This window comes from Typopeltis vanoorti, chromosome 12 (assembly GCF_054136105.1).
Source record: "Typopeltis vanoorti isolate ZY-2024b chromosome 12, IOZ_Tvanoo_1.0, whole genome shotgun sequence".
NCBI classification, from domain to species: domain Eukaryota; kingdom Metazoa; phylum Arthropoda; class Arachnida; order Uropygi; family Thelyphonidae; genus Typopeltis; species Typopeltis vanoorti.
Window position 1 is genome coordinate 73,788,295 of NC_143560.1, and position 27,590 is coordinate 73,815,884.

Genomic DNA, 27,590 nt, shown 5'->3' on the forward strand with positions numbered 1-27,590 from the left:
ATTCCCCTTTCTCTTAGATCAGTTCACTTATCCCATGGTTATACGGCCTTCCTAAGATTCACAAAATAAATACTCCCTTCAGACCCACAGTTGAAGGCATTGACTCGCCCACATACAATTTATCTAAATATCTCACCTCTTCCTTAAAACACCTCAGAGGTAAATCCTCTTCTTACATCAAGAATTCAGCTGATTTTGTTTCCAAGATCAAAAACCTCAAACTAAACAAATCAGATATGATGACAAGCTTCGGCATAGTTTCGCTCTTTATCAATGTTCCAACCCAGGAGGTTCTTACTCTTCTCAAGAACAAATTATCAAAGGAGCTCTTCGCTGTACTTACTCATTGTGTCGACTCAAGCTACTTCAGATTGGAAGACAAGATCTACAAACAAAACACTGGACTAGCCATGGGTAACCCACTTTTCCCGGTGCTAGCAAACATATTTCTCGAAGACTTGGAAGATAAAGCAATTTTTTTGGCATGCTGCAAGCTAAAATCTGACTCCGTTATATTCACGATGGTTTTCTTATATGGGAACAAGGCCCAGATAACTTCAAAATTTTCTTGGATCATTTCAGTAACTTTCATTACAACATCAAATTCACCTCTGAGCTAGAAGTTAACAATTGTTTTTCTTTTTTAAACATAAAGCTAACCAGGAGTACTGATAATATTAAAATTTCAATCTTCAGGAAACCAACACATACAGATAGATACCTTAACGAGTCCTCTCACCAACACCCACCTCAGAAATATGGCATTATATCTACTCTTGCACATCGGACCAGATCATTATTATCAGATGACTTAGAGCTTCAAAATGAACTTAATTTCCTCAAAGGGACCTTTATCAATAATGGTTTCTCTCCAAAAACTATTGATAAACTTCTACTTCACCATCATCAACAAGTCAATGAAGATTCTACTTCCTCCAGAGCTTACATCTCCTTGCCTTACATCAATTCCCTCTCCCGCAAACTGGCAAGAATAAAAAAAAAGTTCAACATCAAAATGTGCTTCTCTACTTTACCCAAATTCCGATCTATCCTTATTCAGTCAAAAGAAAAACATCCCCATCTTCAGTTCCCAGGAGTATATAGAATTATTTGTAGTTGTGGTAAACTGTATTATGGACAAACTGATAAATCAATCTTTCTCCATCTTGAAGAGCACAAAAGAGACATCTCATATAGTAGAATCCGAGCTAGTGCCCTCGCCAGCCATGTCTTGTTCTCTGTAAACTCTGATGAAGGCCACCAACACCAAATAGACTGGAATCTAACTTCTAATATTCACAAATGTTATGATAAACTTGAAAGACGTATTCTGGAGTCAAAAGAAATTGCCCTCGATTCTACCCACATGAATAGCAACCTTAGTTACAATTTACCAGACTCTCATAGCTCTGCTATTCGGTATTTGTGTTCTCACGAGATCACACGCATGCACATAAATGGAGGCTAGAACTGAAGAGCGGACTCCAATTCTAACTTAACTACAGTTTTTGAAAGATCTGTTGTTGTAAGTGTGTAATGTTTCTGTCGGTCTTTTTGTGTATACTTTGTGCTTTGACACCTGATGAAGTTGGCTTACCAGTGAAACTAATTGTGTCCTTATTAACTTTTATTCTTAATTATCTCAGTGTTTTAAGTCATTAAAATTATTAAACATGTTCATAAACCGAGTCATTCTGCATACAAATATATATATAATTCTGTACGGTTAGCCTAGTGGATGTGCACTTCACAACCATATACCTGGGGAAGGAGTGTCCTAGGTTCGATTCCCATTGGAGACGTGAGGAGTTGAAGGATCTTCCTCAGCCATAGCCAAGTAAGCCAGTCTTGGGCATGGACAATAGAGTTTTTCCCCCAGTTTATCCTGGGGTTTTTCATCCCGCAAAAAGCAGGCAAACCAGCCCTGTAAACACACCCTTCGACAGACATGGGATAACACCAGGAATAAGGAGCAACATACCTATTCGCAGGATTATCGGTTATGGAAGATTACGCAGTAAAATGTGTAGGCCTGCGCGAAAGCGTAACATATAATCACCCAGCTCTCAGATGATGATGATATATATATAATATATATCATCATCATCATCATCAAATTCCTGTCATGTACCCTCAAGGGGTGTACAGGATATGACAGTACTACATGAAAAAATTACATCATTACTAACTTCCTATCTACAATTTTCCTCCAAATCAGTCTGTTACTTGTCAAGACTCCAACATTATCAGATCTTATATTTCTATCGTCTAAGGCACTTTGTACCGTATCAATCCACCTATATCTTGGTCTTCCTCTGGGTCGTTTTCCTGCCAACCTGGCAGAGAACACTTGTTTTGCTAATCTTTCCTCTCCCATTCTATTTAAGTGACCATACCATCTGAGATTAGCTCTGCTAACGCATTCCTGGATGCTGACAATGTCAAGTTCTTTCCTAATATCCTCATTTTTAACATGATATTGCCATTGATGCCATCTGTTCACGCCTCTAATCTTTCTCAGGACTCTCATATCTGCGGTCTCTAGTCTTTGGTCAAGTGTTTTACTTCTGACCCAGCTCTCAGATCCATAAGTTAAAAATGGTTTGAACACAGTCTTGTATACAGCTAATTTAGTGTTCCGACTAATTTCTTTCTTATTCCATATGAATTTATTCAATTGACTTCCCACGATACCAGCTTTGCTGATTCTGTTGTCTATTTCTATATTTAGTTTACCATCTTCAGTAAAAATTGTGCCTAAGTAGCTGAAATGTTTTACTTGTTCCACAGGTTCTCCATTCACAACACAGTTGATATTTTCAATGATTCTGCCTATTTTCATTGTCTTTGTCTTTTTATTGCTGACCTTCATACCATATCTATTACAACAGCTATTCAATTTAGTCAGAGAATCTTGCAGACTTGTAGCGGATTTATTTAGAAGTATAACATCATCCGCATAAAGCAAAGAGCTGACATTAACATCTCCAATTTTGATATCAGGTTTAATACCACATTCCTTCATAATGTGATCCATATAGATAATGAATAACAGAGGGGATAATGTACATCCTTGTCTCACACCAGATTTAACATTAAACCATCTTCCTGTACTTCCTTCAATTCTAACTGCTGACTCACAACTCAAATAAAGACTAAGTATTGCTTGATATAATGCCCCATTGACACCATATAACTGCAGCGTATTGAATAGCTTCTCTCTTGGCACCTTGTCATATGCCTTTTCCAAATCGACAAAACTTAAATACAGATCTTTGTTATATTCCCATGCTTTCTCGACTATTTGTCGTAAAGTGAAGATCTGATCCTGACAGCCTCTATTTGGCCTGAATCCAGCTTGTTCTTCACCAAGCTTTTCTTCCACAATTCTTCTCAACCGTTTCTCAAGTATACTTGCATAGATCTTGCCAGGAACACTCAGTAGGGAAATACCTCTGTAATTCTCACATTCAGTTTTATTTCCCTTTTTATATATGGGTACTATGAGAGCTCTACTCCAATCATTGGGAATTCGTCCCTCTGCCCAGGCTTTCTGAACAATGCAGTGCAGCCACTGTAAGACTCTTATACCACCATACTTCAGCATTTCTGGTCGAATATCATCTACTCCTGCTGCCTTTCCACATTTCAAGCCTTTGATGGCTTTTTCTACTTCAAGTATGGATATGTATTCCTGACTGCATGCTTGGTCAGTGTTTTTTATCACTGTGCTGTCATCACTGCTTGTTTCATTTAGCAGTTTTTCAAAGTAATTACTCCATACTTCAAGGATATCTTTTTCTCCTGTTTTCATTTCACCTTTATCATCTCTAATTCCTTTTACAGCACTCTTTCCTCCATTCCTAAGCTTCTTCAACAACCTCCAGAATATTTTGCCACCTTCTTGATATTTATTTTCTATATTCTTGCCAAAGTCCTCCCATGACTTTTGTTTAGCTAGTTTTACACACTGTTTAGCTTTCTTACATTTGTCTCTGTATTCTGTAAGAGTAAAAGCTGACTTATTTGCCAGGAACTTTTCATATGCTTTCTTCTTTTCCTTCACTGCCTCTTTAACTTCCTGTGTCCACCAGGGAGTTCTGATTTTTTTATCTTTGCACACAACCTCACCACATGCCTCTCTGGCAGAATCAATCAATGTTTTCTTCAGAGTTTGCCGCTGAATCTCCAAGGTTTGATTCCTGTTCTCAAACTCTTTCATTTTCTTTTCAATAATATTTCTGTATTTTAGTCTACAGTTTACATCTGAGAGCTGCTCAACTTTTATTCGCTTTAAAACTTTCTTACATGTTATTCTTTTCAATATGAAATTCAATTTTATCCTGCTCAAGACTAAATAGTGATCACTTCCAATTTCAAATCCTCTGTACACTCTGGTGTCCTGCACCAGGGAGAAAACATCACTATCAACAATAACATAGTCAATGAGACTTTTCTTATTCCTAGCCTCTTCTCTCCATGTGAATTTGTGCACATTTTTATGTTGGAACATGGTGTTAGTAATAACCAGTCCATGTCCTGAGCAGAAATCCAACAGATATTTGCCATTATTATTAGCTTTGCTCTTTTCTCCAAATTTTCCCAAAATATTTTTGTATGTCTCACAATCATTTCCTACTCTACTATTTAGATCCCCAACAAGGACCAACTTTTCCTTTTTCATTGTGTCAGTTGCTTTTTCTAAAGCCTCAAAAAATTCCTCCACTTCTACCTTAGTAGAACCTTCTGTGGGACCATAGGCACAAATAAGTCTCATTGTCCAGTTCCCCATTCTCATATTTGCCCACATTACTCTACTTGAGACTGACTGCCATTCAAGAAGATTAGCCTCGTATTTTATGTTGAATACTATGGATACTCCTTCTTTTCTTTGATTGTTATTGCCTGAATATAACATTTTGTATTTATTGCTCAGAAAGATCTCACCAGTTTTGGTCTTTTTTGTTTCAGTCACCCCTATTATGTCGATCTGGTACTTAACTAATTCCTCAGCTAGCTCCATTTCTTTGCCATTCAGGCTTCTTACGTTGATAGTACCGATCTTTAACTCTGGTGATGTTGAGTTGGGGTTTGTTTTCAGATTTGTTCCAGTAGCTGACTTTTCGCTGTTTGCCCTGGTTCCCTGGCGAAAACAACGGGGGCCTTGTTTAACCGGGCGACGCCCCAGCCGGCATGAAATTTTGTCATGTTGTACCATCATTTTTTATTTTTGTTTAACCAATAAGAATACAATTTGGTCGGCTAAATCCCAAATTGCCAGCCCATCCTCGTTCGTTCAGTATCAAAGTAGATACCCAACAGGGTGCACCACGAGAAGGTGAGGATTGGACATTAGGTCAGAAGCCCTGGTCGGTTCTCCGCATTCCTTTAAAGGCTATGTGGAGGTCTCCTCTCAGTTATACAGCTTTGACCCTTAAGCACCCCCATATATATAATATATATTTAATATATATAATATATATATATATATATATATAATATATATCTATATAAATAATTTTGGGGTGCTTAAGGGTCAAAGCTGTATAACTGAGTGGAGATCTCCACATAGCTTTTAAAGGAATGCGGAGAACCGACCAGGGCTTCTGACCTAATGTCCAATCATCACCTTCTCGTGGTGCACCCTGTTGGGTATCGACTTTGATACTGAACGAACGAGGATGGGCTGGCAATTTGGGATTTAGCCGACCAAATTGTATTCTTATTGGTTAAACCAAAATAAAAAATGATGGTACAACATGACAAAATTTCATGCCGGCTGGGACGTCACCCGGTTAAACAAGGCCCCCCCATTGTTTTCGCCAGGGAACCAGGGCGAACAGCGAAAAGTCAGCTACTGGAACAAATCTGAAAACAAACCCCAACTCAACATCACCAGAGTTAAAGATCGGTACTATCAACGTAAGAAGCCTGAATGGCAAAGAAATGGAGCTAGCTGAGGAATTAGATAAGTACCAGATCGACATAATAGGGGTGACTGAAACAAAAAAGACCAAAACTGGTGAGATCTTTCTAAGCAATAAATACAAAATGCTATATATTCAAGCAAAAACAATCAAGGAAAAGAAGGAGTAGCCATAGTATTCAACACAAAATACGAGGCTAATCTTCTTGAATGGCAGTCACTCTCAAGTAGAGTAATGTGGGCAAATATGAGAATGGGGAACTGGACAATGAGACTTATTTGTGCCTATGGTCCCACAGAAGGCTCTACTAAGATAGAAGTGGGGGAATTTTTTGAGGCTTTAGAAAAAGCAACTGACACAATGAAAAAGGAAAACTTGGTCCTTGTTGGGGATCTAAATAGCAGAGTAGAAAATGATTGTGAGACATACAAAAATATTTTGGGAAAATTTGGAGAAAAGAGCAAAGCTAATAATAATGGCAAATATCTGTTGGATTTCTGCTCAGGACATGGACTGGTTATTACTAACACCAGGTTCCAACATAAAAATGTGCACAAATTCACATGGAGAGAAGAGGCTAGGAATAAGAAAAGTCTCACTGACTATGTTATTGTTGATAGTGATGTTTTCTCCCTGGTGCAGGACACCAGAGTGTACAGAGGATTTGAAATTGGAAGTGATCACTATTTAGTCTTGAGCAGGATAAAATTGAATTTCATATTGAAAAGAATAACATGTAAGAAAGTTTTAAAGCGAATAAAAGTTGAGCAGCTCTCAGATGCGAACTGTAGACTAAAATACAGAAAGATTATTGAAAAGAAAATGAAAGAGTTTGAGAACAGGAATCAAACCTTGGAGATTCAGTGGCAAACTCTGAAGAAAACATTGATTGATTCTGCCAGAGAGGCATGTGGTGAGGTTGTGTGCAAGGATAAAAAAAATCGGAACTCCCTGGTGGACACAGGAAGTTAAAGAGGCAGTGAAGGAAAAGAAGAAAGCATATCAAAAGTTCCTGGCAAATAAGTCAGCTTTTACTCTTACAGAATACAGAGACAAATGTAAGAAAGCTAAACAGTGTGTAAAACTAGCTAAACAAAAGTCATGGGAGGACTTTGGCAAGAATATAGAAAATAAATATCAAGAAGGTGGCAAAATATTCTGGAGGTTGTTGAAGAAGCTTAGGAATGGAGGAAAGAGTGCTGTAAAAGGAGTTAGAGATGATAAAGGTGACATGAAAACAGGAGAAAAAGACATCCTTGAAGTATGGAGTAATTAATTTGAAAAACTGCTAAATGAAACAAGTAGTGATGACAGCACAGTGATAAAAAAACACTGACCAGGCATGCAGTCAGGAATACATAATCCATACTTGAAGTAGAAAAAGCCATCAAAGGCTTGAAATGTGGAAAGGCAGCAGGAGTAGATGATATTCGACCAGAAATGCTGAAGTATGGTGGTATAAAAGTCTTACAGTGGCTGCACTGCATGGTTCAGAAAAGCCTGGACAGAGGGACGAATTCCCGATGATTGGAGTAGAGCTCTCATAGTACCCATATATAAAAAGGGAAATAAAACTGAATGTGAGAATTACAGAGGTATTTCCCTACTGAGTGTTCCAGGCAAGATCTATGCAAGTATACTTGAGAAACGGTTGAGAAGAATTGTGGAAGAAAAGCTTGGTGAAGAACAAGCTGGATTCAGGCCAAATAGAAGCTGTCAGAATCAGATCTTCACTTTACGACAAATAGTCAAGAAAGCATGGGAATACAACAAAGATCTGTATTTAAGTTTTGTCGATTAGGAAAAGGCATATGACAAGGTGCCAAGAGAGAAGCTATTCAATACGCTGCAGTTATATGGTGTCAATGGGGCATTATATCAAGCAATGCTTAGTCTTTATTTGAGTTGTAAGTCAGCAGTTAGAATTGAAGGGAGTACAGGAAGATGGTTTAATGTTAAATCTGGTGTGAGACAAGGATGTACATTATCCCCTCTGTTATTCATTATCTATATGGATCACATTATGAAGGAATGTGGTATTAAACCTGATTTCAAAACTGGAGATGTTAATGTCAGCTCTTTGCTTTATGCGGATGATGTTATACTTCTAAATAAATTCGCTACAAGTCTGCAAGATTCTCTAACTAAATTGAATAGCTGTTGTAATAGCTATGGTATGAAGGTCAGCATAAAAAGACAAAGACAATGAAAATAGGCAGAATCATTGAAAATGTCAACTGTGTTGTGAATGGAGAACCTGTGGAACAAGTAAAACATTTCAGCTACTTAGGCACAATTTTTACTGAAGATGGTAAATTAAATATAGAAATAGACAACAGAATCGGCAAAACTGGTATGGTGGGAAGTCAATTGAATAAATTCATATGGAATAAGAAAGAAATTAGTCGGAACACTAAATTAGCTGTATACAAGACAGTGGTGTTCAAACCAGTTTTAATTTATGGATCTTAGAGCTGGGTCAGAAGTAAAACACTTGACCAAAGACTAGAGACCGCAGATATGAGAGTCCTAAGAAAGATTAGAGGCGTGAACAGATGGCATCAATGGCAATATCATATTAAAAATGAGGATATTAGGAAAGAACTTGACATTGTCAGCATCCAGGAATGCGTTAGCAGAGCTAATCTCAGGTGGTATGGTCACTTAAATAGAATGGGAGAAGAAAGATTAGCAAAACAAGTGTTCTCTGCCAGGTTGGCAGGAAAACGACCCAGAGGAAGACCAAAATATAGGTGGATTGATACGATACAAAGTGCCTTCGACGATAGAAATATAAGATCTGATAATGTTGGAGTCTTGACAAGTAACAGACTGATTTGGAGGAAAATTGTAGATAGGAAGTTAGTAATGATGTAATTTTTTCATGTAGTACTGTCATATCCTGTACACCTCTTCAGGGTACATGGCAGGAATTTGATGATGATGATGATGGTTCCTAGTTCTCCCACCACGAGACCTGTTCTGAAAAATTTCCTCTGAATTAACTTGTTAAAAACCCTTCAGTAATTTGTATGTCTCAATCATATCACTCTTTTTCTGCCTATCAATTGTGGGTTACAGTTTCTGTAACCCACAAATCTTCACTCTGTTTGAACCTGTGACTAGTGGTGTGCCACTAGTCACAGGCCTTGGACTACTACTGTATAATTTGTTCAGTTATTTTCCGATGATACAAAGTTGGGTAGAGCAATAGTTAATACAGATGTCAAAATTTTGCAGGATAATTTGGATAGATTGGCAGACTAGGCAAAGGAGAATGGATATCAGTTTAATGTGACAAAGTGTAAGATTTTCTTTACAAAGCAAAGTATCATTTTGGATTGAAAAGATTACCAGCTGTATACACGTTGGTGGAACTGTACTCCAGGAAATTGCCAAAGCCAGAGACTTGGGAGTTGTCTCAGTGGGGCTGCACCAGAAGACTTGTAATTATTATTAATTGCAATTATCAACATATTTAACATATTTGTTAGATTTTTTATGCATTCTCTCTCTCCAATCAATTTGCTGTTTTGCAGACAAACCAGATGAGAAGAAAACCACCGACTCTTATCCACAAAGGATTGTGAACTTATTGCACATAGTACTGTGAGTGGGCTAAGGACTAGATAATCTAGAAATCATATTCTAGAAATTAATATGGTATTTTTAAACCATTTCAGACCTCTAATAATCAGGGTGGCATTATTATACCAGACAATGAAAATCATTCCAAACCACAGCAGAATGAAAACTCACAGCTTGTTGTTTCAATGCCAGGATGCAATGATATTACAGAAGTTGTCCCATTAGGTAATGTTAAACAAGAGTATCTAAGACTTAAAGTAGCTATTATTTCACAGAAGATAAAATTTACACCATGTTAAGACCTTTGTTACTAAGACATGAGCTGACATCTGTTATAGCATATTTGGAAGAGAGATGGTTAGCACAAGATGAAGGATGTTGATTAAGTGGTGAGATTTATCTAATTGAAGCACAAAATGCTTCAGAATCTCTTCCAGTTTAGTCTTTGTATTTGAAAAAGTGACATTTGGAATTGTGAAAGATCTGATTGATATTTTGGATCTGACATTCTCAGAATGAACTCTGAATTGCACAAATGGACAAGAACCATCCTTGTGATGGAATTACAGCGCAATTTGAATAATGGTTATGGTAGCAGTACACTGAGGTTTGATTAGGAATAGGTCAAGGATGACAAAGTAGTGATGGGCACTATTTATATCATAGTCAAACCACAGATGATGTAAACCACCTCTGTAGCATATCTGAATGAAAAACGAGATAGTGCACCCTTCAAATGTATAAAGGTAGAAGGTTTCCCCTGTCTGAAATTCGGTTTTTCATCTGGAATACAGGCAAACTGACCAGTGAATACACCACACACACACACAAATTTCCAGACAAAAAATACTGGGTAGTAAATGGCATTGTGAGTCAATGCTGGATAGTGATACTGTGTGTAGACAGATGATTTAAGTAGTGTGGATGGTGGATTTTGTGGAGCTTCCACCTGTGATGATTCCTTGGAGGTGTCACATAATAAAAGAATGAATGTGTAATTTTTTAAATAATTTTAATATCCAATCTACAGTTCCCATATTAACCATACTTAGAGAGAGAGAAGAAAACACACCAATCCAAAGAAGAAGAATTTTATAGAAATACCAAAGGATGGTTTCACCAAAGAGTCCATTTTTGTTTGAAGTAAGCTAGACTTCTTGTTGAAAGATTATTTTTCACTTGGTTAGACTATAATAAATTTAGTTTAATCCTTTATCCAAGTGTGAGCAAACAAAGGTTGTGCCTGAAAATATCTTCAGGACTGGGGTAAGACAGTACAACACTGGGCAACACGCAGCAAAGGTGGGTCAAGCTCTCATCACTCCTTGTCTCAGAATCTCCCATAATGTAAAGCACATCTCCTTGTGGAGATGCGCTTTGCATTATGGGAGACAGTTTCAACCTTTATTGAGGTCTCGTCAGTGGGAGCCAGGCCCAGAGGTGGAGATACCAAGGCAGAAGCAAAGGAGGTCATCTTTACCTATAGGAGTTGCCAAAAGGTGTGCCACCTTATTATTAAATTACTCTGGATTTAGAGAAAGATGTTGAAAGATTATTTTTCAATTGGTTAGAGTATAATAAATTTAGTTTAATCCTTTATCCAAGTGTGATAAAGTATTTATTATAGACTTCTTGTTCTTTCTTATTTGGGAGTCTATCAAGTTTTGCTTCTTATACCTCTTTATACTATGGACAAAGATCAATGCAATCAAGGTGTGCCTAAGATTAAATCTATTTATTATTATTATTATGTGACACCTCCAGGAGTCCAAGGACTCATCGAGGGAGGGCACTCTAAAACTATTCGAATACATTTGTTTAGCACAATCAATATGGTTCTGATCAACAGTGATGTCTTAACAAACCATTACAATATGATAGAGGGAAAGAAGTGCATTACATATATGTATACATAAATAAAATTTTTTAAGGAATAACTGAAGCTTAAATTACTATCCCACTTTAAACAATAATGATATTTTTTTCATTTTCTCTCTCTCTGTAAAGGCAGGAGATTGCTTTAAACAAATGCAAAAGCAAAGCAATGCAAAATAATATGGCAAAAGTCAATCTACAAGTCCTGCTTTTGTATATTATTTTTTAACTCTTTCTGTTCATAGGTTACATACCTTGGAAAGAGACCCAAGTTAAAATCCCATGTATGAAGGAAAAATTTTTGTAGTCTGTTTTTTAGCAATGATATCCCAAACTCCATCTAAGATTAGCAAAGTTAGCCAGATAAAATAGGAAATGTGTTCTCCAGCATTAACTACCCGCACGCACACACACATACACAGTACATAACTCTTCCACAAGACAAATAAATAGGCTTCAGAACACATGCATAAAGCTGACAGATGTAATACTCTCATGACATAAATCTAACTAACCAAGCCAAACTATTTAAATAATCCATCCACGCATTTTTATTTAAATAATCAGCATATATCCCAACACATGCTCAAGATATTTAAATAACACATTAGAAGATAATATTATTTTAATTCTAGACTTGCTACCTCTGTCTCAGAGAATCTAAATAATGGAACAATTTTAGCCTCATTCCACTCCCTTTGGATCCTGCCAGAGCAGAGACAAACACAAATCCCCTGCAGATTCTCATAACACACAGTGCCAACAATCCACTGAATCACATGGCAGGATTCACAGTGACATCCTAAACACCTTCACTTTGTCTCTATTCTCACATTGATCCCTGTCACCAATAACTCCACAATCCTTCTAGAGGGATGTCTTTCCCACGTCATCACCATACCAACCTGATTTAGTACTTCCTTCTATCTCAAGGGCCATACTAGAAACAGAAGAAGCTGAACTTTTCTATCCATCTCTTTGATGAAATAAAGTCTTCACATCCAACTACTTAATCAACTGTGGATATCAGGTAGCTTTACTGCTGCAGAACTTTGGCAGGTCTCTCAACCTATCTTGCAAGATCTAACAGATATACTTTTGTTTACCAATTGTATATCATTGTACTTTTGCCTATCAAGACCAGCATTCACTCCAAAGTAGGAAGATGCATTTGTACTCTCTGATTATCATCCAATTATAGTTGCTCTTGTCCTCTTACATCTTTTTCATAAAATGTTAGCAAATGTCTTCAGTCATACACCCAATGACTTTAGGCTGAGAGCTCATCTCTGAAGATAGCTGTGCTGAAAATCAATGTCCCTCCCAAACTTAGTTTTCTTAAATTATGTCACTGATGAGTTAGTTTATTCTCTTTGAAGTCATCAGTGACTACTCACATGACACAACAACAACTGTTAATGCTATGCCATTCTCCAGTAATCTCACACCTGTAATAGTTGCTACTAGAGAAGGCTTGTAGAAATTGCTAAACAAGCGGTAAACTTCTTTCAAGTACAGGATCAAAACAGAAATGTGACACAGACAAGTACACTTTCTTGTCTCCTCAGATAGAGGCAGAGTTTGCTCAGCAGTCTGTTCTTGGTATTGTCTTCTTCACAATGTGATTTTAGTATTTTTTCCGTGCCATCATAAACCATGGAGGCCCAGATTAAAGAAAATTTCCCTCTCCACTTCAGAATTATATTTTGCTTGCTGGCTTTAAAAAAAAAAAAAAAAAAATTATGTAACTTCCTTCTACGAACCTACAATACATTAGTACTATGGGAGAGCTAAGGATTTTTTTTTTTTTTTGTATTTTTTATTCATTTTTTTTTTACCTGGTTCAGAAACCCTGCTCAAGCAATGAAACATGGCCACCTATAGACAATCACATATATCCATGCCCACAGCAGGATTTGAAACCACAGCCTATTGAGTTTCGAAGGTGGATATGCTAACCACTTGATCAATCAGGCTAGCAAGGACTTCATGTATTAAGGCTAATTATCGATATACCTCTGAATGGATGCTTGATGGAAGAACATCAATTATAACTGACTTGACTGAATAAAGAAGACAGGTTTTAATGCTGCACCATTTAGTCAATAGAGCAACATTACAAGAATCCAAACAGGAGTACAAGAGTTTTTGTTCCCTCACATTATCAATGGATTAGGGATGGGAATGGATTCTTACTTTGATATGAATATATAGATTTAATTACGACAAGAATTAATGTTCTGTAGACTCAAGCTTGTACAACTCCGGGATGAAGTAATAACTAAAACTGCAGAGCAGGCTATTGGAATATAGAAACTTTAGCTCATGTTTCTCAATATTGTTATTGTGTACACACACACACACACACACGGAGTACATGTCAGAAGACAATGCAATAGTAAAGGCACTAGAGAATAAGTTAAAAAAACAAATACTGGATAACAACAGTAAACTCCACTGTATGACTAACATTTGACTGAGGAATCCTGACCTTATACTAAAAAGAGGAAATGAGTTAGTCATTATCAACATATTATTATTATTATTATTATTTCGGGCAACTCCAAGGAGTCGATAGACTCATCGAGGGAGGCCCTAACATCATGTCAAGAACAACTATTCGACATTCACACAGCCTTGAACTCATTCACAGTCTTAGCACCCACAAGACTCTGGCAGCTTATTCCACTCATTCACCACTCTCCAAGTAAAAAACCTAGCTCTAAAACTCTTGCTAATCACACTCTTGCCCAGTTTCCATGGATGGCCCCTAGTCTTCCCACCACCAGTCCTGTTCTCAAAAATATCTTCTGAATCAATCTTATAGAAACCCTTTTTTTTTTTTGTTTTGTCACATTAAATTGACATCCATTATCCTTAGCCTAGTCCTCCAAACTATCCAAATCATCCTGCAAAATTTTGACATCCTGTGCACTCACAATTGCTCTACCCAACTTTGCATCATCAGCAAACAAGTGAACACTTCCTCTCAGATCCTTTCCTATATCGTTAATGAACAAATTGAAAAGCAGTGGTCAAAGAACAGAACCCTGCGGCACACCACTAGTCACAAGCCGTCTTTTGGACTCAACTCCTGAATAAACCACTCTCTGGTATCTCTCCATCAACCACCCTCCTATCCATCACACCAACCCTATATCCATCCCAATCTGCTCCAGTTTACTGATTAGAGTTCCATGTGGTATCCTGTCAAAGGCCTTGGCAAGGTCCAGTAGAATCACTGTAAACCCATTACCCTTATCCAGTTCAGCTGTCACTGTGTTATAAAATGTGAGCAAGTTACTGAGGCACGATCTACCCTTCACAAAACCATGTTGTTCCCCATACAGTATCCCATTTTCATCTATCCAATCCTGTATTCTTCTCTTGACTAATTTCTCCAAGACCTTGACAATGATTCCTGATATGCTAATCGGTCGGTAATTTACAACAGCAGTCTTGGAACCTCCTTTATGCAGTGGAACTGTTTTCCCCTCTTTCCACCCCCTCGGGACTAACCCAGACCCGAGACTCAAATTAAACAAAATGGTCAAGGGTACTGACAATTCTTTAGCCGCTTCACGTATGACACGAGCTGGTATACCAGCCAATCCCACAGATGCATTGACATTGAGGTTTTGCAATAGAGTTCCTGTATAATCTATTGGTTCATTCATTTCTGCAATGTCACCACTGGACGATATATTCTTGCAAAGTGCTCGCTCAGTAATTCAACTATATCAATTGATTCGGTTACCTCCCTACCATCGGCATTCTTTAAAATCATTCTGCCATATACATTTTTTCTTTTACTTGCAACATATCGAAAAAACTATTTGGGATTCTCTTTAGCCTGCATGGCCAATGTTCTTTCATAATCCTTTTTTTCGCTTTTCTTACCACACTCGTTACCATTCTTGCCTGCGCTTTATACTGTTCATGTGCCTGCCAGTCACCTTTCTCCTTAAATTCCCTCCATAGTTGTTTCTTTTCTTGCAGCTTAAGCTTAATGGTGTTATTCATCCATTTAACCCCTACTTGATTTATTATTTGGACTCTAGGTATACAGTCAGCCATTGCTTCATGCAAACACTTCTTAACCTCCTCCCATGCACTATCAACTTCTAGCCCTTGCAGTTGTACATGCCATCTACTTAACCAATCAAACTCCTAAGCTTGTCATACTTACCAACCCGATAATTCCACATGTACCCTGTCTTAATTGTAAATTCCACACCTTTAGCCACCTCCCAAGTCAAGACCCTATGATCACTCTCACCAATTGGTGCAACATGGTCATATTCACTACAGCCAAATTCTCAGACGTAGTTACTAAGTCAAGTACTCCCTGACCCCTAGTATTTTCCATTACATGCTGTCACAGATAGTTATCCCTTAATAACCACATAAAATCCAATTCCTTCCTCCCATGTGTCCTCTCCTCCTTCCAATCAATGTTACCATAGTTGAAATCTCCCATAATTACCCTCCTTCCACTCATTTCTTCTATTTGCTTATGCATACTATCTCCACCATCTATTCCATCACCTGGTCTATAGCAGCACCCAACTGTATATTTTGTTCTGCTAGTTTCAATCTCACACCAAATAGCCTCAAATGTGCTCTTTTCTCTATCCTGCAGTTCCACTTCTATTCTCCTTAGCTGTAGCTCATCAGCTATCATCCATAACGCTCCTCCCCGCCCCCATTTTATTCTCCCTGTCACTCCTGAACACACCATACCCCTCACATTCAATCCCACTAGCTGTGTCATCTTCTGTCAGCCATGTTTCACTAATGCCAATAACCTGTGGTCTGAAAGTGCCAACCAAGGCCAAAAATTCTTCCTTCTTGTTCCTAATACTTCTGGCATTAGTAAACATGAATTGCATAAGCTCATTTGTCCCATCCCTATTTTGATGCCTTATACTAACTATCCCATTCTGATTCGTGGTCTTTCCTACTCGCTTGGGCATATTACACACATTCACACACTCAACTGTCTCCCTAAAGTCTGCATACCCCCCCCCTTTAATAACTCTAGTTTCCCTGATTCTGCACATTCACTTCCACTACAATAAATTTAGTTTAATCCTTTATCCAAGTGTGAGAGCAAACAAAGTTTGTGCCTGTCTTCAGGACTGGGGTAAAGTGGTACAACACCTCACAACAAAACTTTCAACACCTCCACTACATTCGACAACACCTTTTCAAGTCTCTGTACACCAAATCCATTCAAATGTAAACCATGCATTTTATATAAATCCTTTTGCCCATCGAACTCATTCCACACATCTCACACCACTCATACTGCATAATTCACGCATAAAGTCATTAGCAATTATGGCCCTCCTTCTATACTCTTCACTACCGCAGCAACAGACTCACCATCCTAACTCTCTCACTCTTCTCTTTTGCTACCTCAAGCAATTCCTTCACATCCTCACTCATAGCCATTTTGTTTCCTTTCAAATCATTTGTACCTGCTACCACTATCAATTCTTTCACCTGCTGCTTTTGCATTCTAATTGACTCGCTTACATTCTTAACGTTCGCATCAGGTTGGTACGATTTTGTTAAACTCTCAACTAACACACCTCTTACTAAGGAATCTCCATACAACACTCACTCTTTCATTTTGTTTACACTCACTATCATACCCTTATTTTTTCTATCATACTTTTGCCGATTATTAGTTGGTACGCTTGGTAAGCATTTTTGCCAACGTTCCAACTGCTGATTTGTCCCATGTATCGCTCTGCGTAATAGAGCAATCTCACTCATTGCGTCTGTGTCATCATTTTTATTCTTCGACGATTCATTCAATCGTTCTGTATGTTTACCTTCATTCTCACTTTCAACACCACTCTCACAGCTATCAGGTACTACCTTGCAAATATCAGCATTCATACCTCACATATCACTGTTATCTAGATTCTCACTTTCAACAACTATATCACTCACACGACCTGAAACACTCTTTAAATCCTCACATTCTTTACACTTTTTGCACACATTCACTCCACTATCGTTGTTTAACCAGACTCCAACTGCTCTCCTCAATGCATACATTTCGCAAATGGTGCACTGAATCAAATCCTTTAAGTTAAAATTTTTAGACAAATATGGTGACCTGGACGCCATCTTTGTATTCCTCTTTATGGGAGCCATGTGCACAGATAATCGTATCTATCAATCTACTATTAAAATACTCAAAAAACACACAAAAATCACCCAGACACGCTAAAATACTAAAAGTGATAATAATAAAATAATATAAGTTGTAGGTGCTGAACAACCAATCAGTATTCTCTATCATAAGAAAGATAACTACTATGTTGAAAACAGAATCAGCAAGTCTACTACTGAAAGAGCACTACAATGTACCAAACTTTATCTCTGCAACTTGTATCGTTTAGAAGTGTACAGTGTCAGCAAAGCCACACAGCCTTGCTAAGCTTTAGACACTTTCTTGGGCTGATTTCGAGATACAATGAGCACAATGGAGAACTTACCAGACAATGACTTCTCAATTCCCCAGTGTGGAACTGGATAGCACAGGCTACTGTTAGAGGTTTAGGACTCTTCTGGTCCTACATCGTGGGACTACAACATTTAATGCTGTTTTCAGTGTGAAGTTAGGAAAATTAAAAAAATAAAAATAAAAACTTGTTGCAGATAGGAGTCACATAATGATCATACCTACCATTAGTATATATGATGTCGACAACATTACATATATCTCATAAACAATGAAGTTGTTGCACTTATGATTTGAAAATTAATAATTTTCAAAAGGTACAGATTAAGAATATATATATATATATATATTTTTTTTTTTAACAAAAGGACAATGGGCATACTTTTATATTCATTTTCACAGATTAAAGAAAGTTTTCACTTACCATAAAGATCTGGGGTACCAAGGTTCAGAAGACAGCATTTCTGGATTATGTCTACTATTGCCAGACCACATTCATTTCCATAAGCCATGCTTTAAAAAAAAATTGACTTTATCATAAACATTGCTTTTCTGTCAATTTCAAACTCTATATATTTATTATAATAAATATATAACAATAATCAGTAATGGTTTGCCAATTTTTTTATAATGGGACAAATGAAAATATACTATTGTATTTCATAGTAACACTTTCTTCTTTGTTTAATAGATTATATACAAAGACAGGATGAAATTCAGGACAGAAAAGAAGAGGTGAGGAAAGAATGAGAATCAAGACAAAAGCTTTAGCAGCATCATTAATGCCATAACTGAGAACAAGTATAATTATGACATAAGAACAAGTGGAAAATATGAATTCAGAATAGGAAATTTTAATATTACCTTTAAAACTTTATAATATGAAAGAGAAGACATTATTTTTTGGAATATACTCTCTAAAGGTATATGAGGGTTGTTTATTGTTTAAAAATATGGTAAAAAAATAAGTTAAACACATTTTTTTTTTGGAAAAAATCACCTTTATTTCTCAACATAGTCTCCATTGAGGTCTACACATTTGGTCCAGTGAGTTTCCAACTTTTTCATCCATCTAAAAAGTAGGATTTGTCAAATTGTGCAAAATAGTCACTGACAGCCTTGATGACATCCTCATTCAAAGAAAATTTTTTCCCCACAGAGCCAAATTTTTAAGTTTGGGAACAAGAAGGTCACACAGGGCCAAGTTCAGAGAATACGGTGGATGTGGAACCAATTCGAATCTCAATTCGTGCAATTTTGTCATTGCAATGGCCGATGTGTGGGATGGGGCATTGTCTTTATGAAAGAGCACTTTTTTGTGCACCAATCTTGGCCATTTTTTCTTCAGTTCTTTTAAATGGTCCAACAATGATGTATAATAGACCCCTGTTATTGTCTTACCCTTTTCCAAATAGTCTATCATGATAATTCCTTGAAAATCCCAAAAAACAGTGGCATCACCTTCCTAGCTGACAATACGGTCTTCGTTTTTTTTTTTTTGTAGCTCTTTCAACGGGCATTGTCCACTGTTTTGACTGCTGCTTGGACTCAGGTGTGTAGTGGTGGATCCAAGTTTTGTCTACAGTCACGAATCGACGCAAAAAATCCTGCGAAATGTGAAACATCGCCAAACACTGCATTGAAATGTCTTTTTGCATGAGTTTTTGATCGACAGTCAACAATCGTAGCACCTACCGTGCACACAGCTTTTTCATGTGCAAATTTTTGTGCAAGATATTATACACCCGTTCAGTTGAGATGACTACAATCTCATGCACTTTCACTTACGATCTTCCATAATGATACCAAGGATTTTGTCAATCATTTCCTTCGTAGTGAAGGAAGTGTGCTCCGGAGTGTGCTTCGAAGCTGAAGCACGCTCCAGACACCCAGTCGGATTCCGGAGTGTGCTTCAGCTTCGATGGACTTATGACCACGTTTAAACTCATTTATCCAAAAATAAATAGTCTTTAATGCTGGTGCAGAGTCTCCATGAACTGCATCTAACTCGGCTTTGATCTGCATGCCTGTCCACTTTGTCAAATAAAAATGTTTTATCACTGCACGAAACTATTTTTCTCCATTTTTATGAAAAATGCAAACACGGTCATTTTAAATGTTTGCCAAACGAAAACTACTCGCCGCACGTAGCTAAAATTTTGCAAGGGATCATGATAAAGATGATATCTGCCGATACTGGTATGAATGAATGAATCATGTTGCCGTCTACTTAAAATTTACTAAACATTTCAAACAACCCTCGTATACTACATGTTATGGTAATATAATTAAGAGTTTATTATTATTTTTTTATCAATATTTTTTTTTGCAACTTTCATGTTTACTATACTTGACTAAAAATATTTTTGTTTCTATCCAGAATCTCCCTTTAACTAAGCAAACAATAAAAGGTTTCACTAAAAAAATCCACTAAAAGCTTTTATTCCCTATAGAAAGTAAGCAAGTCCATTTTAGCACTATCTAACTTTTGGAGACTGAGGGAGCAGTTCAATCTCCACTGGTAGCCAATCAGAGACAGCTGGCCCACGACTATAGCAAACATCATTTGATGAAGAGATGGGCAGACAAATACTGCTATTTCTTCATTTTCCTAATCCTAACACAGGATTATTTATCTGAAATAGTGGGGGTTCTATAGTTGATTTTCTGGAGTTTATTTGTGATGTGTGTGAATATCTTCAAAACTGCTCTGAATATTCTACAATGTAACATCCTTTTTAGGAAGTGGACTGTTTTACATCATTATAGTAAGGAGGTCTCATAGGAAGTTAGACCAATTGAGATAATGTGAGCTAATTTAATGACAGAGTTATCTATAATTCATTGAAATGCATCTCTTTAGTGCAGCTGGAAGAATGATGGACATGCAGATTTCAATTTAGGAGAAGAAAAAAGAAAAAAAAGTTTTATTCTCATCATGATGAGAAGAATTTTTATACAGGCACTTCCCACTTACCAGGCCAGTTAGTCAATCACATATGGAAGTTTTTTTTTTTTTTTTTTTTTTTTTTTTTTTTTTTTTTTTTTTTTTTGTTGTTGGGGGAGGGGAATAAAAAAAAACTAGAATAGAGAAGTAATGTAGTGTAGAGAAGCCTCCTGTGATGAGTCCTTGGTCTTTCTCTGTGGAGGTGTCATGTAATCATAGTAAATGTGGAAGAATGTACACCAATGTGCTCATTAGTCTTGATCTCAGATAGTTTCATGTTAACCGAATAAAACAATGTCTCAGGAAATAATTAGCTGACTTTATTTGATCATTAAGGCAATAATAAATGTAAAACATGCAAGTGCATGCATGCAGGTACATAAAAGGGGAGGAAAACAACATGTTGAATATTTAAAGTTATATTTAGCTCTCTTTATGGACATTGTATGAATGCAATTACGAATGTTGCCCTGAGTGTCTCATAATATCCAGATTTTTGGCAATTTGATATAAGTTGTATTTATTTACAGTGTGGAGAATATGACAAATCCCAATGATGGTTTCCCAGATTTCAATCTTTTCTCATATAAAGCAATTCCATTCACGGTCTGCAACATCTGTGAGCATAGGTATTGAATGTATTTTATCATTACACAATTTACACATTAGCAGTTTTTCAGGGCTTGCCAAAGTAAACTAGTTTTCAGGAATTATAGAGTTGCCAAGATCACCAAGGTAAGACCAAAGACCACTGATATGCATATTGCAAGCATCAATAGACTAAAAGATCTGCAGCTGGGTTAGAAAGTAGAATTCCTGATAATCTAACACATTATTCCTACTGATGGTCTTCAAATACTATATGTTCACAACCATTTGTGAGGGGATGTTATCATATAAAAGGTGGAAGGAAGATCTAGATCTTTTGTTGAGTGGATAATGAGAGCTAATTTTTTATATGGTACCTGAAGGTTGCTTAGACATTGCATCTTTTAAGTACAGTTGCTAGTTTTTTCAGAGATTCTTTGATGTATGAAATGATAAATTATTTTTCATGATCGATGTTCATGTTAGGAATAGCTACTGGCTAAGAAGGTGTTATTACAGATGCAAACTGATTTCAGCAGAAACAATAGCACAGTCCCTTTCTTAACCAAGTATTCACTCACACTGGTAAGTAAATATTTTATAGATAAAAAAGGTCTGTTGGATAGACATGTGATTAAAGTGTCAATGAAGAGTAGATTAAATTAAACTTGCCAAGAAATTCTTGTTTAAACTTTTATTTCAAGTGTAATCAAAGTTTGCACTTGATGTATCTTTACAACTAGATGCTTGTATATGGAGGCTGACAACTTCACATTTCTTACTATGACATAAGCCTAAGTATTCCATAATTTAAGCATACATCCTTTTGGATGTGTATAATGCTGTGCATTATGGGAAGGGCCAGACTAGTTTCGACCTTCAAGTTTTTTTTATAACATAAACAACTTGTTCTTTATTTCACAAAAATAAAGATTTTCTGTTATTTATACACACACACACACACACACACACACACACACACACACACACACACACACACATATATATAAATTCCCATATGAATACTTTTCATAGATATTTGATTTTAAACTACTATAATTAGATTTTTTTTTCTTAGCTGCTGTGACCTCAAGACATGCAGCAATACTCTGACAATGAATAAAGGCATGGTTTGAACAGCTAATCAATCAGTTTTACATCAAGGAATACTTAAACAGAAAATCAGGCTATAAGAATCTTGCATGTCTTTGAATCTTTGCTTTCTTTATTATTATTATTACTTGACACCTCCAGAGAGTTGTCAAAGACTCATCGAGGGAGGGTACCTACTCTATAAATCTGTCTCCACCACTCTCAATTTGCCAACTACAACTAACCTCAACAACACCAACACATCTGACACCCACCACCACTAGTATTTCCACAGACAATCACAAACATCATTGCCCATGGCAGGATTTGAACCCACAGCCTTTTGGCTGGAGAGCAGATATGCTAACCACTAGGCCAACCAGGCTAGCATTATATTATATCATATTCAAAATTTAAAAAAAGCATTCTGCTTTTGCTGTGCTAAATTTAAAATAGCATAAGCATTTAACTGAACATGTGAAACCACTTGGTGCTTCAAGGATTACCAGGTTAATTTTCTAGTTAATTAAATTAGAAAAACTGATTTATTCTTTAAAACAGTTTTCTTTAAAATGCATTCTTTAAAACAGGTGCATTAATCGAAAACGCACCAATCGAATATAATAACCTATGGGAAAATGTATAATTCATTCCTCAGATTTATTTTCTGACCCTTAATTTTTTTATAAAAGAATTAGGGTATGTCTCAGGGATTAGTTAAAGGAAAACTATGAAGCTGAAAGACAATAAAACATATTCAGAATATAAATTTATTATTCTGCTTCTTAACAAAGAATTGAGCTAACGAAGTTTGGCAGGCATTCTGTTTCTTTTTTTCATACAACTGACCGTATGGTCCTATTGCCTCTTCTACTACTTCTGCAAATTTTACTGCTTCTCTCTTCATGAGGGTCAGCCTCTAAGCATTGCTACTTAAAAACTTCAATTGCACGAAAACTATTTTCAAATTGTTTCTATGAAATCTCTTTGGGCTTGTCAGTGATTAAATTTTCTTCATATTCTTCAGGATCTTCCCGTTGTGCATCTAAATTTAGCAGGTCGGAATCACTCAACTTCTCAGAATGAGATTTAATTAACTTAGATTCATTTGAAAAGCCTCTAAAATCATTTGCACAATGTGGAAGAATGTGCTTCCAAATGGCTCACATATTGCTAGCAGTAATTTCATTTGATTTTGCGACTTTATAACCAGGCTGAGATTTCTCTGATTTGACTAAAAAGTGTCTTGGAAGGCATTTGCTTCCAAAAAAAAAGGCCGGTTTCATCAACATTAAATACTTGTTGATCACAATAGTCCCCTTCTTACACAATTTTCTTAAAAATCTCTGGATATCTCCTTATCTGCACTTGCAGCTTTGCCTGTGATTAGAACATTATGTAGGCTATTTCTCTTTTTGAGACACCCAAATCACCCAGCACTAATGTGGAATTCTTCTTCTTTTCCATCATTGATAGCCCTTTCTTTCCAGGTTACAAAGAGACAATGCTTTTGATTTAATAAGGCCAGTGTTTAGTGAGATCCGTTTTTGGTCACAATCTTCAATCCATGTAAAAAGAAGTCTCTCTAATTCAATAATTATAATACTTTGATTTCGAGTGCATGCATGATGAACTTGAAGCAGCCTTACCTTTATCTTTGTATTCAGCAGTTAATTCACCCATTTTTGTGTTCTTGTCCTATCTTTGCTCTGGACTCACCTTGTTCATTTTTCTTTATTATTTCAAGTTTTTCTTCCAATCAGATTACTTTTCGAATCATTTTCACACCTCTATTTTTGGCTCACTAATTCTTTTGATAAAAGGTTAGGAAAATAATTTAAAATAAAAAGATAAGGAAAACAATTGCATGAGATATGATGCAAAATGCTATGTAAAGCAGATGACACAAATTTTAGCAGTAAATTTGGAACATAGTGTACATGGAAATAGTGTAGTATGCCATTAAAAAATAACTTTGTAAAATGTTTCAAATCGGTAACTAAATTATTTCATCCTGGTGAGTGATTTTTTAAAATAGTTAGCCATAAAAAATGTATAGATCAAAAATTTTTAAAATCTGTAACATTTATTTTTAAGATGTATATAGGCGCACTAATCGAATTTGGGTATCGAAAAAAAATGATGCACTAATCAGGAGTGCATTAATCGAGGGATTGCTGTGTGTGTGTGTGTGTGTGTGTGTATATATATATACACACATACATACATACATACACATACATATATACATACACATACACACATACATACACATATATATACATACATATATACATACACATATATATACATACATATACATACATACATACACATACATATATATATATATACATACATATACATACATATATACATGGTTACCGGCAAATTCATCGAAAAACAGTTAATCGAAAGACAATTCACCGAATGCAATTCATCGAACAGCAATTCATCGAAAAAGCAATTTGCCGAATAAACAATTCGCCGAACGGCAATTTAACGAATGGCAATTCGTCGAAAAGGCAATTCATCGAATGACCAATTCCTCGAATGACAATTCATCGAACGACAATTCGTCGAAAATGCAATTCATCGAAAAAACAATTCACCGAAAAATTTTCGATGAATTATGAAAGAATTCATCGAAAAGTCATTTTTCTTGCAAACTATTGTTTAGAAAATGTTCAGTAACAATGTGGAACGTTACTCATGATACAGACATCATATGGAAGCGGTCATTGAAACGTAATAATTATTTTCTTGCATTTTAGAGCATTTAATGTAAGTGTACATCCTGCTTCATTGTACAGTTAGCGATTTATCTGTAGGGAAGACAGGAGTACCGCATGCACTTATCTCCCGAATAACCTCGAAAACATGTAATTGCAGTTAATAAGGGGAGGAATAGGCTAAGAAATTCGTTCTACCAAATTTTGCACTTGACATCCTTGATAAACGTAGGATGCTGAAGTCCTTTTCAGCAATTTCATTAAATGAGCTGTAGAATTTTTCTCTTCTCGGTTTCTGCAGTTTTGATGAAAATAAGTTTAGGATGGAGAACTTTTTTTTATACATTCACGCCAAGTTTTTTTGTGGTCTTCCATTTTCCAGAGATGAGATGTTTCTTAAAGTTGAGTTTTCTGATTTGGAATTTTCGAGTTGGTTCGAAAAAATGGCTCAACAATGCGATCATGCATGATCGCATTGTTGAGCCATTTTTTCCATGAGGAGACGATTACGAGAGTGGCATACCTAAATATGCTAGAGAAATTTGTGTTTCCCCAGATTGAGAATGTGTAGGGCCTCATTTTCCAACATGATGGAGCAACTCCACATTATAGTGACTGCGCGTATCCCACTACTTGTGGCCACCGCGCAGTCCCGATTTGATTCCGATGGATTTCTTCTTTTGCGTATATTTATATTTGTCTATAAATAATTAAGTAAAAGAGTTATTTTCCCAAATGATTACTTTTTCCGATTTTTACATATGGCTATGTTCGTGTCCGAACAATTCATCGCGAGGAAAAATCAGAAAAATTCATCTCGCGAACTATTGATTGCAGAAAAAATTCGCTGAAAATGTTATTCGCTAGAAAATTGAAATGATATTGCATTGATACCGATATGAAAAGTAAATGCAGTGAAGATAAATTTCGTAAAGGCGTAAACTTTTACTAACGCATAAACTGAACAAACTTATTTGCCATCGCAATACATAAATGTCTTTTTACCGTATTCAGTGTTAAACAAAGCCACCTGTTTTCTGGCTTCTGCATTATAGCATCTGTTGAAGTGAAAGTTTCTTTAATGGTACATGGACATTTTCATCGGACAAAACAGAAGTAGTAAAAATTTATCAATTCCTGAGTAAAAATGAATACTTCTCTGTGTTATAAGAAGTTGATTTACAACAAAATATTAGCATTTTTTTATTTTTGAGATCTTCTATTATTGATAAGACATAAGCGCTGCTGACAGTAAAAAAATAAATAAATAAAATAAAAAAAACCTAATGTATTGAGATTAACAAATTGTTCAATGCTAGCAATGTTGAGTTCTTTCCTCATATCATTGTTTTTAATATGATATTGCCATTGATGCCCTCTATTCACGCTTCTAATCTTTCTCTCTAATATCTGCGGTCTCTAGACTGATAGTGTTTTTTTTTTCTAAACCAGCTTTCAGATCCATAATTTTTTAAAACTGGTTCGAACACTGTCTTGTATACAGCTAGTTTTAGTGTTTTGAATAATTTCTCTAATTCCATGAAACTTTGTTCTTTTTCCTTCCTACCATACCAGTTTTGCTAATTCTGTTGTCTATTTCCATATTTAAAATTTTAAATTTGCCAACTTTACTAAAAATTGTGCCTGAATAGCTGAAATATTATGCTTCTTCTGTAAGTTCTCCATTCAGGATGCAGTTCACATTTCGTCTTTTTATTGTTGATTGTTATACCAAATTTAATACAGCATTTATTCAGTTTATTTAGGCAAGCAGACTTATACTGGATTTATATGAGAGTATATATATATATATATTTTTTTTTTTTCTTGTAGGATGCATATTACGATAATATCCAGTGCGTAACCATTGTAGATATGTTGAAAATATAATATGAAGGATATCATATACAGAATGATTCAAAATGTATGCTTATTTTGAAGAATTTCTAATGCTTACGCCCCTCTCCCCTCCTTATTCTCTCCTGCAATTCGATTACATAACCACTCTAAATTTCTACAGGTTTGAAAAGTTTCCAGATAGTATTCAAAATCTCTTACTTCATTTTACCATTTTGACAAAAGAAATAAGAGAATAATATTGTTGTACCGTGCAGATTCTAATTCTGTACTCTTTCTTTGCCATCTAAAATCAGCTGTTCTACTGTCTGCTGAAATTATTTGAAATTTTAGAAACACTATGCTATTTTTTCAACGTGTAAAACTGCTTATATGCATACCACAAAAGAAAGTTCAGTAGAAAGTTCAGATTTTTGTTTCTTTTTCTTAAAATAATCTAAATATTTTTACTTCTACTTCAGATGCTGGTTGCTATTTCTGAAGTAAAATACGTCTTAGAAATA

At 36.0% G+C, this 27,590-nt stretch overlaps 1 protein-coding gene across 5 annotated transcripts in view; it reads right to left on the reverse strand.

The window, feature by feature from the left end:
- LOC150100889 (syntaxin-binding protein 5-like) overlaps nt 1-27,590 on the reverse strand; it is a 710,057-nt gene that overhangs the window by 248,059 nt on the left and 434,408 nt on the right. For all 5 annotated transcript variants that reach the window (XM_090401895.1, XM_090401898.1, XM_090401897.1 and 2 more), the window contains exon 18: nt 18,296-18,384. In XM_090401895.1, coding sequence (XP_090258021.1) covers nt 18,296-18,384 — 89 coding nt within the window. The remainder of the gene's footprint in view (nt 1-18,295; nt 18,385-27,590) is intronic.